Below are 17,000 nucleotides of genomic sequence, written 5' to 3'. Positions count from 1 at the left end.
AATGCACACGTGCATCGCGCAGCGTAGCGCAGCGTAGCGCAGCGTAGCGCAGACAAAAAAAAATAAAAAATAAAAAATAAAAATATATATATATATTTTTTTTTTTGGGCAGCTGTTGGCCTGGCGGGGGGTCCCGTTGGCCTGGCGGGCCCGCCAGGCCTGTATAATGGTAGGGGAAACACTGAAACAGTTTGTTTTCTTTCATTACTACAGAGACACATGGACTGAAAACCAGACAAACAGATTCACAGACTAAACGGACGACTTCCTCTGAGTGGGTTCAGCTCAACCTGCTGACACTCCACACACTGAAGGTGAGTTTCCCTAAACATTTTGAAAAATGAGTAGATGGGGGAGGGAACCAGGACTGACTGTACTCTCTGTCTGCTCTGTTCTCAGCTGCACAGACAAAATGGCTTCCAGATCAGAGGAGAATCTCTGCTGTCCGGTCTGTCGTGAAGTCTTCAGAGATCCTGTTCTTCTGTTATGTAGCCACAGCTTCTGTAAAGAATGTCTGAATAACTGGTGGAGAGTGAAACATGAACGTGAGTGTCCCGTTTGTAAGACAAATTCTTCAATCAGAGAACCACCTTGTAACCTGGTGTTAAAGAACCTGTGTGAGGCCTTCTTACTGGAGAGAGATCAGAAAGCTTCAGAGGATCTCTGCAGTCTGCACTCTGAGAAACTCAAACTCTTCTGTCTGGACCATCAGCAGCCAGTTTGTCTCATCTGCAGAGATTCAGAAATACACACAGACCACAGATTCAGACCCATCGATGAAGCTGCACGACAACCTAGGAAGGAACTTCAGGAAACTCTGGAGCTCTTAAAGGAGAAGTTAAAGGTTTTTGAACAAGTTAAAGGGAAGTCTGATCAAACAGCAAAACACATAAAGGTCCAGGCCCGACGCACAGAGACGCAGATTAAGGATCAGTTTAAGAAGCTTCACCAGTTTCTAGAAGACGAGGAGAAAGCCAGGTTGGCTGCACTGAGGGAGGAAGAGGAGCAGAAGAGTCAGATGATGAAGATGGAGGCTCTGAGCAGAGAGATAGCAGCTCTTTCAGACACAGTCAGAGCCACAGAGGAGCAGCTGAGAGCTGAAGACGTCTCATTCCTGCTCAACTACAAGGCTCCAGTAGAAAGAGTCCAGCAGCGCCCCCTGCCAGATGATCCACAGCTGCTCTCAGGAGCTCTGATAGACGAGGCCAAACACCTGGGCAACCTGACCTTCAACATCTGGAACAAGATGAAGGACATAGTCTCCTACACTCCTCTGGTTCTGGACCCAAACACTGCTCATCCATGGCTCGTCCTGTCTAAAGATCTGACCAGTGTGAGACAAGGAGAGAGACCGAAGCTTCCTGATAATCCAGAGAGGTTTGATGAGGACGTCTCTGTCCTGAGCTCTGAGGGCTTTAACTCAGGGACTCACAGCTGGGACGTCCAGGTTGGAGACAATACAAGCTGGTTACTGGGTGTGTTAGCAGAGTCTGTCCAGAGGAAGGGACTCATATGGTCTGGATTATGGGCAATATTGTTCCGTGAAGGTGAATACTCAATATGCTCACCACCAGCCAAGCCCACTGTTCTCCAAGTGGAGAAGAAGTTCCAGAAGATCAGAGTGACCCTGGACTGGGACAGAGGGAAACTCTCGTTCTCTGATCCTGATACTAGCACACACATACACACCTTCACACACCCTTTCACTGAGAAGATGTTTCCATTTATTTTCAATGGAGATAAAGTCCCTCTGAAGATATTACCACTGAAGGTCTGTGTGACAGTGGAACAGAGCAGTTAGAGATAAAGACGATGATTCATGATGATGTTTATTTCATAAAGGGAACTAGAAACACCCCCCCAGCATATATTTGCTGAACAGTGAAAGTCCAGTGGTGGTAGTCAATGCTTTAAAGGTCGTTAAACTCATAAGGAGCTACAACATGGTACAAGGTCACTACGTCCTAATTATTCCATAAGTTGTTAGTTTGTTACCGTAAACATTTATTTTTCATTTGGTTATTTTGATCTTTTTATTGTATGACATTATATCACTTTGTTTCTGGTCTTCATGTTTGGTTTATTTAGCCTTTTACATGTAAGAGATACTGTTGAAAATATAAAACTGGATCTGTCATTTCTTTGCAATAAATAGTTAAAAGTGATATCCTCTGCAGCCTTTGTTTACATCATATGTCTTATTTTAAATGTTTACATTTATCAATGTTGCACTGACTTAACTGGAGTGGTGGTGATGTAGCATCCAGCAGGTAGCTAGCCAGCAGTTGCCGGGGGGGCAGGGCAACGGATCCAGGCAAAATCAAAATCAGGAGCCAATCGGGCCTGTGAGGACAAACAGTCCAGTGATCAAGACAAGCAATGATCAAGTGATGATCAGTCACTTACTGGTGAGATAAAAATAACACTATTTAGTCGCAGAATGCAAAGCAGCAACATACAGGCCAGCGTCCTCACCCATAAACTTCCTCCATTTCAGTAGCAACATGCCCATTAGAGAGCAATACTGTGTATTAACACTGGATATTATTCCCGGGGCTCACACAGTATTGGCAGTTAGTAGATCATGAGGAGATACACAGATTTTTACAAAAAGTGATTTTGACAACATGCGTTCTCCAGAATTGCTGACATCACCTTTAAGTATATAATGTTCCGTCTGCATCTCAGGATTTGATATAGCCTCTACATTTTCCCCTCAAAGTGCACCAGATTGATGCATTTTAATTCAAAAGGCACAAATTTTCTTCCCCGCACCTTCTAACCAGGGGTGGATTAATGCACGGGCACACCGGCCAAAGGGCTCAGGGGGGCCTTTAGCCAGAGATACTGATAGTAACTTTGTATGTTGCATAGTCAAAGAGCTCAGTCACTGATGTCAATAACAGGGTCCAAAAAGGAATAGCCTAAATATAAGGATACTCATTAAAATGTAACAAGATAGAAATCATCATGGGCCCCTCAACTAGTAGGGGAGAAATACAAAAGCAAGTTAAAAACAACAGCATTAGTAGCTCTGTCTAAGGGGCTTCATGAGGGGTCTTGAACGCCCCCTCACACATACAAGAATAAATTGTATGTGTGAATTCTAAATAGTTCATAAAAAGTAGCTATTCACCCTGAATCTGTTGAAATGGGCCCCTCCATCATAGAACATATATCTAATGTAATGTTTTTACAGTTGCAGAGTAAAGAGTGCAGCCTGTTTAACAAAAATCAGAAAAATAATGTAGCCTCTAAAATTTCCTCTCAAAGTGCACTAGATTAATGCATTTTACTTTAAAAAAGTAAAAGAAATCTGGGGGGGGGGGCAAGCCCCTGAACCCCCCAACAAGGGACAGGGTCCCTCCAACAGTATCCCAAAATCCTGTGGGAAACACTGACTTCCTTAATATGTTTTTGCCATTAATTGTATATGTGCAGAAAAGTCAGAGTATACCTGACTGGATGGGTAGGAGTGGGGGGGGGGGGGGGGGCTTTAAGAGTCTGCACCCAGTGGCCCATCATCTCATAAACCGTCTACGAACCAACTGGATTCTACAATCTGTTTTCTTTTTACGGGCAGCATGAACAAGCATGCACAAGAAATATGTATTAAAAAAAAAAAAAAAGTGGGGGGCCCCACACTAGGTCTTGAAACGGGCCCCCAGATCGTTAAGGCCGCCACTGATTGTAAATTTGTCTGCAACTGTCAAATAGCGTGAGAAGTCGTTTGGTGTGAGGTCGACATTAGCTGACAGTGTATAGCCTATTCTTACATCCGGTTAGGAATTTCACTCTTGAAATTCCTAACCGGATGGCGCACTCTTGCTCCGTTGGCAGAGCTGTAGGCCGACCCTCCGATCCGCTCCGCGAGCGGGACAATACTGAGAGAGCCAACTCAATATTAGGGATGTGAACGACTTATTAAGATCGCGAGTCAACAAATCAATCGACTTACTTTGCCCCTTTTTTTCTTCCCACAGCAGAGGTTGAGGTGCAGACAATCAAAGTGAAAACTGCGCTTTTCCTTTAGCTGCCGCCGTAATGTTACAGTATTTGCATCAAAGCGCTAATGGTAATACAAATGAGAGGCTTTATTTAACCGCTGTGAATGCGTCGCTGGTGATTGTAATTGTGTCGGCTGGAGACAGAAACTAACGGGGGTAGGCGGCTCACTGTAAAGTTCCTATAGTGGCGCAGTTTGCCGACATGGCTCTGTGTTTTAAGGCTCGAGACATACAAACAGAAGCCTTCCCCATTGACATCGCTAACGGGGGAATATCCCCGGTTATTATTTTAATAGTCAAACCGCGGAGTTCTCCAGACACACACACACACATCATGGATATGTTGTGATATGTTCGCCGGTGGAGGAAAGGTCTCTAGTGGGTTGTAACACAAGCTGCTATAGCTGTTCTGCTACATGCTACAAGGTTTTCCAAAACTTTTTAACATTTCTATCTCTCTCTCTCTCTCTCTCCCCCCCTCTCTCTCTCTCTCTCTCTCTCTCTCAGTCTCTCTCTCTCTCTTTCTCTCTCTCTCTTTCTCTCTCTCTATAAACTATTAGGAGAAACAACCATATAGCAAAAATTTGAACTTCTTTCTTATGAAAACATAAGTATTTATCTAATAAATGTTACCTGTACAAAGAAAAAGTATAATTATTTTTAAGAAAGTTAGTTTATTTGCGTATGGTGTAAATTATAAATATGTGTACTTAAATAGCAGCTTATTTTCTCCAAAGTAGAATCCCCAATAGTACTTTAAAGAGCTTGGTTACCATCCTTTACCTCTGGCATTGTTGGGTTTTCAGTTATTTCGGTTGCATCCCCAAGGAGAGGCGATATTCTCTCAATAGTGTGTGCGTGTGGTGCAATAAGAACAAAATAATAAAATAAGATAAGTATATATATGATTGTATTCAGGACACATGAAGATCCACAGTACAATGTATAAAAAATAGACTCAATACATAAATAACAACAAAAAGCACACCAATGCATGCAGATTAAAACAAAACAAAAATTAAATAAGAGATCAGCATACAACACTTGCAGTATACAAAGATGCCCTCCAATGTCTCCAGAGTGTGGATGAGAACCTGACAGAGCTGAGCCCAGGCTTGGCCAATGCCTGAATTATACTGTTTTGTGATGCTGTCACTCTACATATAAAACGATACATCAAATTCCTAATTAAAGCATGACAGTTAGGCACACCAACATTTACAAACATTTGACTGGCACTAGACCATCTCGGTATTCTGAGAAGCATCCGCATTCCTTCATTATACGCCACAGTTAGTTTTTTCATGTTCAAATCAAATCAAATCAGTTTTATTTGTATAGCCCAAAATCACAAATACATTTGTCTCAGTGGGCTTTACATTTCATACAATATGATATATGATACAATATGACACCCTGCCCTTACACCCTTAGCTCGGCTGAGAAAAAACTCCCAGTTAAACTCCACCTTTACCGGGAATAAAAAAATTGAAGAAATCTCAGGGAGAGTCGACAGAGTAAGGGATCCCTCTCCCAGGACGGACATGCTGCAATAGATGTCATAAGTATATTGCTTTTTCTGCAAATAAATTAAATAAGTAATATACACATTCAATAAAATCTACTAACTAACCCACTCTAATGACAAAGTGGAGCAGCAGCCTCTAACGTGATGGGACGAGGATCAGCACATAGAAATCTGAGACCAAAATATTCAAGGTTACCATTTACCTCAGGGAACCCATTCTATGTAATATTCTATGATTTGCACTTCCTACTCAATTCCATGGTACTGTAATAGTGTATATTCCAGCATATTTTGAGAACCTATTGAATCGCTGTATTTGGTGCGTTCCATTTGTTGATAATCAGGGGGGGGGAGAGGGGTGAGCTATATGGATTTCTCTTGCTTTTATAGTGTCAATAAATTCTTAATAGATAACTTTATTGATTACTCTGTCTTGTACTGATAAAATAAGTAATATTTTATGTTTGTTTTTTCTCCACGAGAGTTTGTCGAGTAGTTTGGTCCGTGAACCCCCCCCTCCCTGTCGCACTGTGGTACACGCCAACCCGGAAGTCCTCGCGCAGTGTGTGTTTGGAGCTGCGAGACGCGGGTAAGTTGATCGGTAAATCCACTTCTAAATATTGTTTAACTGTTAATTCGTGGAATTCTACGCATATCCCGAAAGAGCAACGCGAGACAGATGTAATGTATGAAGTATAAGGTTGTTGTCAAGAGCTGGTTTTGTTTATTTCGAGAGTGTTGCAATGTATTTGTAGTGGCAACCTATTTGCACTGTTGCAGGACGTAACTTTTCTCTACTAATCGTGCTTTTCGTAAGGCAATAAACTCCCCAAAACAATTCAAGAAAGACACGAGGCCGATGTAAAAGGCAAAATGCTGCGGTTTATTCTTAAAATATAATCCACATTGAATAAAAAATAAAAGCTTCCGAGCAGATTTCTGGGTATCTGCTCTGTCACCTCGAACTAGTTGACAGGGAAAAATAAGTTTAAGTTTCTTATGCCCATGGTAAAGCTGCGGTCAGAAAGTGTCGCTCCCGTCCTGCTCCGATAACTCAAACAGAGATGCCCACAGGTAACCACGTGGCTTATTTACTACAGTTAAATACAGTAAACTGCTTTATGGCAGTATCAATTTGTGGTAGCAGGACAAAATAAGAGCACATTTAAACCTTCCCTGCATTCCCAATTACATAGCCTACTCTTTCTTTTTACTACACTACATACTAAAGTACAGATGAGTTTTAGGGACACAGGAGGGCCCTAAATTATCTTGAGAATTGTTGAGAATAAAGACGAATACTTCAAAATGCTATTGGAGTTGGAGTGGAGCATTTATGTATTTTCAGCATACTACAATTGACATGCATGTATTGGGACATCCAAATCTTTTTTTGGCATACTAAATAGTAGGGAAGTATCGGGATTGGAACGAGGGGAGAATCTACTGAATAGACATAAATTACATTAAGATAAAACAACACATCAGTTGTGAATAATCATTATAAATTCAAGCTAAATTGATATTAACTAATGAGGCACAAACTGCAAACACGGTAATGTAGTTCTTTTGTATAAGACAAATGTGAAAAGCCCATTTCTACTTATCTGTTTGTTTTCTTGTGCAAACATGAAACGTGTTGCTTTCTTTATGATGACTGAAACATGTAAGGCAGGGAATGTTTATTTTATTTCGGGCACAGACTGATGGATTTATATCCACCAGAATGCAGGAAATTAAGTGTTAAGTTCAACATTTTCTGGGGGAGCACCCCATACCCCCCACCTATAATTTGTACCCCAAATGTTGAAACGAAACGTAGCCTATATGCCCCTGTACGCAGGTTGTTATATTCATAGATATGTTGTTTTTACTTTTTGGATTAAAAAGAAGGCATGTCAGTAAACTCCATGTCGGCCCTTAGTGTGATTATCATATCGTAGAGTGGCCCTTTGTGAAAATGAGTTTGACACCCCTGGTCTAATTGATATTTCCTACATTCAAATAGGGCTGGGCGATATGACGATATCATATCGTGGACGATATGAAAGTGTCTACCGGGAGAGATTTGGCCATACCGTTTATATCGCGGAGAAAAAAAGTTGATGTGGCGGGAGCATAGATGGAGCGGGAGGCAGCTGCCCCTCCGAGTCCCTACAGTTACACTGCAGTTACACCGCCGCGCCACACGGGGGCTCTGCAGCAGAGTTCTGGGCTGCAATACAGCTTCTCTACACGCAACAGAAGAAGCCTCATCTGTCGCTGTAGCTGTTTAACAGTTAACAAACCAACTCCGTGTCACGGTGGCAGAGCAGCTGGTATTAACGGACAAAAATGTCATCGGGCAAAGGAAACTTGCTTGCTGCTTCAGCGTGCTGTTGCCGTGACGCAGAGTTGGCTTGTTTTAAGCCGCAAACTACATGGGTTAGCTCTCGTGAGCTAGCTGGCTAATAATGACATCTTTAGCCTACTCGGGGCTTCACCCCCGTGCTGTTATTGTTGGAGACAGCCAGCAAGGCTGGTTTTATGTAACTTTAAAACATGTCAAACTTGAAAATATTATTTGTGTTGAAGCTGGAGTTAAAGTATTACCAGACATTTGCTCAGTAGTTAATTTTGACAGCTTTTTTAAATGAAGATGAGCAAATACTGCAGGAAAATTCAAGTCTTTCATTATTTTGATATAGGCTACTATCAATTGGAAAATGTAGGCTCTTTGGTTGATGCTGTCATTTTTATTTTTCACTGACTGACTAAAGCCAGACTGGTGTGGTATTTTGCACCAGTTTTTCTTTTGTATGGAAATTTAAGTTCCAAGCAAAAGATGAAAATAATCTAATGTGATTAAAGTTCAGTACGGTTATTGTAATCCATTGAATTTTAAGGAAAAATACTATATCGTGATATATATCCATATCGTGATATAAAATTACCTATATCGTGATATAAGATTTGGTCCATATCCAGCCCTACATTCAAACGACATCACTGCAGCACACATATTCTTATAGTCCAGGTTGTGCCCCAAATAAATTATGTTCATAGCTTGACTGCTGTGCATTATAGGGGTGATTAATGCAATCTTAGAGAATACATCCAGGCGAAAAATTATTATTATTATTTTTTTGGTCAGTTGGAAATCAAGGCAGCCCCCGCCCCCCCTGACAACTCACGGCGCCCCCCCAAGGGGGGGCGCGCCGCACCTTTTGAGAAGCACTGGCTTAGGGGTTAGGGTTAATAGGGTAAAACATGTTTAAGAGTCAGCATCAATCTGTTGATTTATAGTCATGTTTAACCATACCAGAGTATCAAATAATTACGTACATGCCTTTCGACGTATTTCGTCTGGGGTGGCAATGCAGAGCACAAAACACTATGGCAGCCGGTCGAGAAATAACTTGTTCAAATTTCCGGGTAGTTTCTGTCACGCTCGGGTAGTTTCTGTCATGTTTCCATGTATGGTAATGCTGCTCAGGCAAGCTCCGGCTGCATGCCCCCACCTTCCTGAAAATCTCCCGCTGCTGGAAGGAAGGTAACCAATCACAACAGAGTGGGGTTTGCAGCAGGGGGGGGGGGGCGGAGAAGCTCAAAGCAGTGTGTAGAGAGAGACTGCTGTGCTCTCTAGAGTAAGAGGAAGTGTCCCGAAAATCTACATAGTTTTTTGTGATGTGATTCGTGTCAGGTTGCTCTATAGCAGTTTTAACAAGAAATTAAGACCAGAAAAGTAGTATAATAGGATCTCTTTAAGCAAATTGTGCAATCATTTTCTGTGTTGTTGCTTTTGTGTTTTAATATACATTTATTCAAACATTTCAAACACTATAAATGAAGACACAAAAGGCAAAGATTCAACACCAATAATCCTATCTATAGATATATAAAAATACTGCGGGAAACACTGTAATCACATTTGATTATTTTCGTATTTTATTCGAAACTTGAATTTCCATACAAATGAGAAACTGGTGCAAAATACCAAACCAATCTGGCTTTAGTCAGTCAGTGCAATTTAGAAGCACAGCATCAACCAAATGTGTAGCCTAAATTTAAAATTCAGAGTATAATGCCTCGTACATATAGGAGCGGCTGGTTTGACCAAGCAAAAACGAGAAACGGCTGGCTTTCCCAGAGTCGTTCAATGCACGGCCGGATACTTTGACCAATATTCTCAACCCCGCCCTTCCATAAGGATAGGGCCAGCGGTGGAAACACTCGCCAGATCTAGCGCAAGCCAGCTGTCCCACTATGAGCTGCCCTGAGCCGCTCTGCTCGGTGGAAACCAGGCATAAGAATGAAAGACTTGTGTAACTGTAGGGACTCAGAGGGACAGCTGCCTCCTGCAACATAAACTATTTTTTCCAGCTGTATAAACGGTATGGCCAAATCTCTCCCGGCAGACACATTTCTACCGTTATACCGCCCAGCCCTACCTACTGCACACGATCAGTCTAGACATCCAGCAATTAATCAATACTTTGTAATGAAACACGCTCCTGTGTATTTATGAACAGGTCTGACAAAGCTCCACCATTCACCTGACTCACCATAGACAATTCACAAAACAGTTTGTTTTCTTTCATCACTACAGAGACACACGGACTGAAAACCAGACGAACAGATTCACAGACTAAATGGACGACTTCCTCTGAGTGGGTTCAGCTCAACCTGCTGACACTCCACACACTGAAGGTGAGTTTCACTTAAAACATGACTCAAAGTGAATCTCAGTGAAGATAGTAGATGGGGCAGGGAGCCATGACTGACTGTACTTTCTGTCTGCTCTGTTTTCAGCTGCACAGACAAAATGGCTTCCAGATCAGAGCAGAATCTCTGCTGTCCGATCTGTTGTGAAGTGTTTAGAGATCCTGTTGTTCTGTCATGTAGCCACAGCTTCTGTAAAGAATGTCTGAATAACTGGTGGAGAGAGAAACAAGAACGTCAGTGTCCAGTTTGTAAGACAAATTCTTCAACCAGAAAACCTCCTTGTAACCTGGTGTTAAAGAACCTGTGTGAGGCCTTCTTACTGGAGAGAGATCAGAAAGCTTCAGAGGCTCTCTGCCCTCTGCACTCTGAGAAACTCAAACTCTTCTGTCTGGACCATCAGCAGCCAGTTTGTCTCATCTGCAGAGATTCAGAAATACACACAGACCACAGATTCAGACCCATCGATGAAGCTGCACGACAACCTAGGAAGGAACTTCAGGAAACTCTGGAGCCCTTAGAGAAGAAGTTCAATCTTTTTCAACAAGTTAAAGTGATGTCTGATCAAACAGCAAGACACATAAAGCTCCAGGCCCGAAGCACAGAGACGCAGATTAAGGATCAGTTTAAGAAGCTTCACCAGTTTCTAGAAGACGAGGAGAAAGCCAGGTTGGCTGCACTGAGGGAGGAAGAGGAGCAGAAGAGTCAGATGATGAAGGAGAAGATGGAGGCTCTGAGCAGAGAGATAGCAGCTCTTTCAGACACAGTCAGAGCCACAGAAGAGCAGCTGAGAGCTGAAGACGTCTCATTCCTGCTCAACTACAAGGCTGCAGTGGACAGAGTCCAGCAGCGCCTCCTGCTGGATGATCCACAGCTGCTCTCAGGAGATCTGATAGACGAGGCCAAACACCTGGGCAACCTGACCTTCAACATCTGGAACAAGATGAAGGACATGGTCTCCTACACTCCTCTGGTTCTGGACCCAAACACTGCTAGTCCAAGTTACATCCTGTCTGAAGATCTGACCAGTGTTAGACGAGGAGAGTATCAGAGCTCTGAGGGCTTTAACTCAGGGACTCACAGCTGGGACGTCCAGGTTGGAGACAGTGCACGCTGGTTACTGGGTGTGTTAGCAGAGTCTGTCCAGAGGAAGGGACGCGTATGGTCTGGATTCTGGGGAATATTGTTCCGTAAAGGTGAATACACAGCAGAGTCACCAAAAGGTCGAGACACTGTTCTCCAACTGGAGAAGAAGCTCCAGAAGATCAGAGTGACCCTGGACTGGGACAGAGGGAAACTGTCCTTCTCTGATCCTGATACTAACACACACTTACACACCTTCACACACTCCTTCACTGAGAAGATGTTTCCGTTGATTTATAACGGGGATAAAGTCCCTCTGAAGATACTTCCACTGAAGGTCTGTGTGACAGTGGAACAGAGCAGTTAGAGATAAAGATGATGTTTATTTCTCAAAAGGAACTAGAAACACTCCCTGGCCATTATTTGCCCTTTCAAGAAGTCCAGTGGAGGTAGGCAATGCTTTACAGTAAGTTAAACTCCTAAGAAGCTACAGTATGGTACAAGGTCCCTGAGACCTCACAATGTGGGGTTGCGGTAATATTTGACCCTGAAAATATAACCAGTGTAAGTTTGTGCTAAATTTGAAAAACAAATCCTCAAAGCAACCTTGAAATATTGTGCTCACAAGATTTAAAGCCCCAGTGACCTTGACCTTTCGCCTTTAACCTCCAAAATATAGTCAGTTCATCTTTGAGTTTTAAAGAAAATCCCTCAAAACGTTCCAGTTTGATTTTGTTGGTCATCATCGTTAACCATCTCCGGATTAGCCATCCCTCCCCCCCCCCTCCCCGGGATGTGAGTAAACCCCCCACTCCTCTTACCTCTCACCTATAACCTTCAAAATATAATCAGTTCAAATCCCTCAAAGCGTTCTTGAGACTTGCTTTCACATTACTCAAGGTCCAATTTGATTTTGTTGGTCATCATCATCATCATCATCGTTAACCATCCCCCCGCGATAACATATCCATGGAGACTCCTTCTTCAGTCAGACGCGGCTTCCCTGACCACTAGCCAGAAGGAGGAACCTAAGACTTTGAGACCACAGCTCCCCGCTGCAGCTTCAGTAATGAAAGCTTTGAACATTTCCCACTCGAGTTCAATCCCCCAACCTCCACAGGGAGCCAGAAAAGCTTTGCTGGAGGTGTGTAGATCTCTCGCTTACCAGGTCTGTCCAGTCTCCCCCCACCCTCTGACACAACTCACCACCATAAGTTGAACAGTTGACAGCTCCGCCCTTCTCTTCACCCAAGTGACCAAAACACATGGCCTCAGATCTGATGAAACCATCACAAAAACATCTTATCCTTCTGAAATGAAGAAGAGACCCTTATTGCCAATCAGAAAAATACCTTTTCCGTTTTAATCTATTTTTTGGTCTGACTGGAGCAGGGACTGTTGGGTGGTAGGAACCCAGAAGATGCATTTATTAATGATGAGACTATGATGTTCTGCATGAAGGAAATGTGTTCTATATCAAACTAACTGTTCAACTAACCTTTACGATACATGGTTAAAAGTCATATGTTCAGCTGTCTTTTTTGTGTGGGAAAATGGGCAACTCAGAATGCATTATATTTTAAGGCAAACAGATGCCATACAATATAAACGTATCTCTTACACAGAGGTACAATAGATTAACAGTAGCCTCAGGCAGGTACTTGTTGTACTGGTTTTCACGTGACTGATTTTATATTTGGATTTGGACTGTGAAGTTGCTTCTAGTTGTTACTTTTAAATTGTTCTGTTGAATAAAAAGACTGCTGTTAGGGCTCCTGTGATTGGTGTAACTTAATGTGCGTCACACCTGTAGCTTTTAATTATGTCTAAGTGAGGTATATTTTTAGGCCTTAAATGTGGTCACATTACATCTGTTAAGGTCATACCTTGGGGTCACAGTGACCCCTTCATAGTTCCCCATATCTTATTTTGACTCTTACTTCATTCATAGGCAGCTGGGCCTGCAACCGTCACAGACAGTTTGGAGGTTCGATCCCCGCCCTGCCACCTGTGTCATAGTTGTTGTGTCCTTGGGCAAGACACTTCACCCACCTTGCCTCGTGTGAATGTCGATAGTTAGCCTGCTGCTATCGGTGTATGAATGTGTGTGTGAATGGTAACGTGGGAAAGGAAAACAGGTCTCCCTTGAAAAAGAGTCTTCGGTCTCAATGGGATTGACTCGTTTAACAAGGCTCGTCGGCCTTGGAATCGGCCTTAAAATCGTCCTTCACAGACCGCGAAGGAGGCGGTCTCTGTAATGGGATATAGCGGCAGTCAGGGGTACATGACATGAACTGAGCCTCCCAGTGAAAACAACCAGAGATGAGACGGATATACAGTTTTGTTCAAAATAATAGCAGTGTGTTTAAAAAAGTGAGGAAAGATCAAAATCCTTATCATAGCTTGTATTTCCAAACACGCAAATGCATTGGGGACATTGCACATTAATTTCCAACTCCAAATATGAATAAACTTTTGTCAAATGTTTCTATATCTTTACAGAAAGTGAAGAAAAAGGAATATTAGACTGTTCATAAAAATAGCAGTGTCTCAATTTTTTAAACACACTGCTATTATTTTGAACACAACTGTATAAGGAAGAGGCAAGTTCAAGGAGCAACATTATGATGAAATATACCACTATAAGTATGTCCCATTTGTAGCATACCGCATGCTTACAACATACTTTTTTATGATCAGCTGTAGTATGTAGAAAAGTAAAAAGAATGTATGTAATTGTGATTTGGAACGCTGGGGAAAAAATCAAAATGTATGTTTAAATTACTTCACAAAAAGAAAAAAAGAAAACAAATGACATATGATATGCCTGAAAAGGAGTAGGAAGAAGTATACACTTTAAATATTCAATGTTACCATTTACCTGGTCTTACAATTTCCCTCATTGAAACCATTCTATGTAATATTCTATGATTTGCATTACCTACTCAATGGTACTGTAATGTAGTGTGTATTCCATCATATTTTGAGCCTGTAGCCTATTTGGTGCGTTTCATTTGTTGATAATCAAGGGGGGGAGGGAAGGGGTAAGCTATATGTATTTCTCTTGCTTTTATAAATTATTTTAAAAATAAATACTTAATAGAAAACGTTATTATTATTGTTTGCTCTATCTTTTACTGATAAAATAGGTAATATTCTAAAATAAGTACTATTTTATGTTTGTTTGTTTTTCACGAGAGTTTCTCGAGTACCCCCCCCCCCCCCCCCCCCTCTACCTGCCGCACTGTGGTACACGCCAACCCGGAAGTCCTCCCGCAGTGTGTGTTTGGAGCTGCGAGAGGCGGGTAAGTTGAACGGTAAATTAACTTCTAAATATTGTTTAACTGTTAATTCATGACATTCAACTAACATCCCGAAAGAGCAACGCGAGACAGATGTAATGTATGAAGTATAAGGTTGTTGTCAAGAGCTGGTTTTGTTTATTTCGAGAGTGTTGCTATGTATTTGTAGTGGCAACCTATTTGCACTGTTGCAGGACGTAACTTTTCTGCACTAATCGTGCTTTTCGTAAGGCAATAAACTCCCCAAAAAATTCAAGAAGGACACGAGGCCGATGTAAAAGGCAAAATGCTGCGATTTATTCTTAAAGTATAATCCACATTCAGTGTTTCCCCCAGAAAATAGCTTAGTCAAGGTGGTCACTGCCCCGGGTCATGGGAGGCGCGGCGAACATTTTGGGGGTATTTTGCTCAAAGATGCCAATGCGCAGTAAAGAAATAAACTGTTAATTTGAATACAAAAATACAACAGACACTGACCTTACAGTTGTGCAATTTGGTTTGCTATGTGCAGGTACAAATGATGTGCAAACATGCAGTACAAAGCACAATTAAAGAAAACTTCTACTGTTTTGGTGCAATACTATACAGACACACTAAATACAAATAATGGAACACACTCAACATGTGTATGTACATCAAAGGGAAAATTCTACTTTTTAAAGTTCCTTTTTGGATGAGTGGCTGTTGTGCGATTATTGTGGACAATAGGCATACTGTGATGCGATAGCCTATAATTCATTAATGGTTGTTTTTAGCCTACTTGCTTGATTTATTTTGAAATACAGAGTTTATTGGTCATTCTCTAACGTATGTATTTCCCAATTTAAAAAATAAAAATAAAGCAGCATTGAAAATTCAGAAAATCAATCTTCTTGGCCTACACTAGCATGCTGTTTGAAAAATAACTCAATAGTTGAAATATTAAATACAATGTGTTTTCCCCTTAAAATGACTAAATACATTTCTCCAAAGGTCAACGACAGTAACAGTGTGGCACTTCTGTAAACTTACTGAAACTTGGCTTGGCCATCACTCTCATGTATTCATCAGACTTTTCTCTGCGCTGTCTGAGCTGATAGATAGGTTGTGTTGCCACGCTGATGAGGACTCTAAAGGCCAGGACACACCAGCCCGATAATCGCTGTCGTCAAAAAAAAAGACGAATCTGTTTGGTGTGTGCCGTGACGTCGGCCGACGTAGAGGTCGTCGGGCTTGTTTTGAGCCTGTCGGCGGGCGACCGTCTTTCATTTGGAGCAATTTGATTGGTGGAGGGCTAGCGAATCAGTGAAGCCCGGAACTGAGGCGGGTAGCACAAACAGCTAACAACAGCTAGCCATCGTTTTAATGTGTTTGTTCGTTTCGTTTTGAGAGTACTCACATGCATCAACCCTTGTTGACTGCTCGACACCATGCTCGACACTCTCTGCTAAAAATTGTGCTCTTATGGTCCATAAATATAAATACGTATTTCTATCTATGTTTATGCTCTAGAGAGATGTCCAATCATTTCCGGTTTTCGTATTTTTTCGGGCCACAATACAGATTAGCGCCGCCTGCTGTTGTGGAGACATTACGTCCCGCGAGCGTACGGAAAATAAACAGTCATCTCGGTTTGTTCTTTGGCCGCGACGGGAAGACTGGAGCTTCCTGAAACGGCCGACTCCATTTTTTGCGTAGTCGGAACATGTCGGACTGGTGTGTCCTGGCCTTTAAACTGTTCTAGCTTTGCAGAGCACTTCTTTCTGTTCAGCTAAATATCCCCATAGAACTGCACTGCGTTTTTTAACGCCACCAGTTAAATGTCGGTTTGCTTCTGCTCGTTTAACTCTCCCGCGTGCATGCCGTAGTGGTGCAGTAGGCCTACGGTCGCGTGCGCAAAGCCGCAGACACAGAGCAGCTGATAGAGAAACGCTTGGAGACACATGCTTTATACCGCAAATCGCGGCCTTTCGCGCAGTTATGACCATTCATAAGTACACATCACGCTTGCTAGTACATTAATTGTGCAGCACAAAAAAAAAATATATATATATAATATATATATATATATTATTTATTTATTTTGGGGGGGGGGGGGTTGGTAGTCAAGGCGGGGGGCTGGCGTTGCTAAGGCGGCCGCCTTAGCTATAAAGCGCTGGGGGAAACACTGCACATTGAATAAAAAATAAAAAAATTCCAAGCAAAATTCTGGGTATCCGGTCTGTCACCTCAAACTAATTGACAGGGAAAAATAAGTTTAAGTTTCTTATGCCTAAATGACGGTTAAGTTACGGTCAGAAATGGTTGCTCCCGTCCTGCTATAACTCAATCACAAAACAGATAAGCCCACAGGTAACCACGTGGCTAATTTACTACAGTTAACTACAGTATGTAGTGCTT

The 17,000-nt window shown here is 42.1% G+C and overlaps 2 protein-coding genes across 2 annotated transcripts; both read left to right on the top strand.

The window, feature by feature from the left end:
- Window positions 1–212: 212 nt before the first annotated feature.
- LOC307250028 (E3 ubiquitin-protein ligase TRIM35-like) lies at window positions 213–1,920 on the top strand. The gene is made up of 2 exons (XM_080026956.1): window positions 213–314; window positions 400–1,920. Exon 2 carries the CDS (start codon window positions 413–415, stop codon window positions 1,799–1,801), a length of 1,389 nt encoding a protein of 462 aa, XP_079883082.1. The 5' UTR covers window positions 213–314; window positions 400–412; the 3' UTR covers window positions 1,802–1,920.
- Window positions 1,921–10,128: 8,208 nt separating this feature from the next.
- LOC307250031 (E3 ubiquitin-protein ligase TRIM39-like) lies at window positions 10,129–12,141 on the top strand. The gene is made up of 2 exons (XM_080026959.1): window positions 10,129–10,224; window positions 10,327–12,141. The coding sequence occupies exon 2, from the start codon at window positions 10,340–10,342 to the stop codon at window positions 11,684–11,686; it is 1,347 nt and encodes a 448-aa protein (XP_079883085.1). The 5' UTR covers window positions 10,129–10,224; window positions 10,327–10,339; the 3' UTR covers window positions 11,687–12,141.
- The last annotated feature ends 4,859 nt before the right edge of the window (window positions 12,142–17,000 follow it).

The sequence above is a fragment of the Ammodytes marinus genome (genome assembly GCF_949987685.1).
Source record: "Ammodytes marinus genome assembly, chromosome: 4".
NCBI lineage: Eukaryota > Metazoa > Chordata > Actinopteri > Uranoscopiformes > Ammodytidae > Ammodytes > Ammodytes marinus.
The sequence above is the reverse complement of the archived record's forward strand: the minus strand, read 5'-3'. Positions and strand labels throughout refer to the sequence as shown.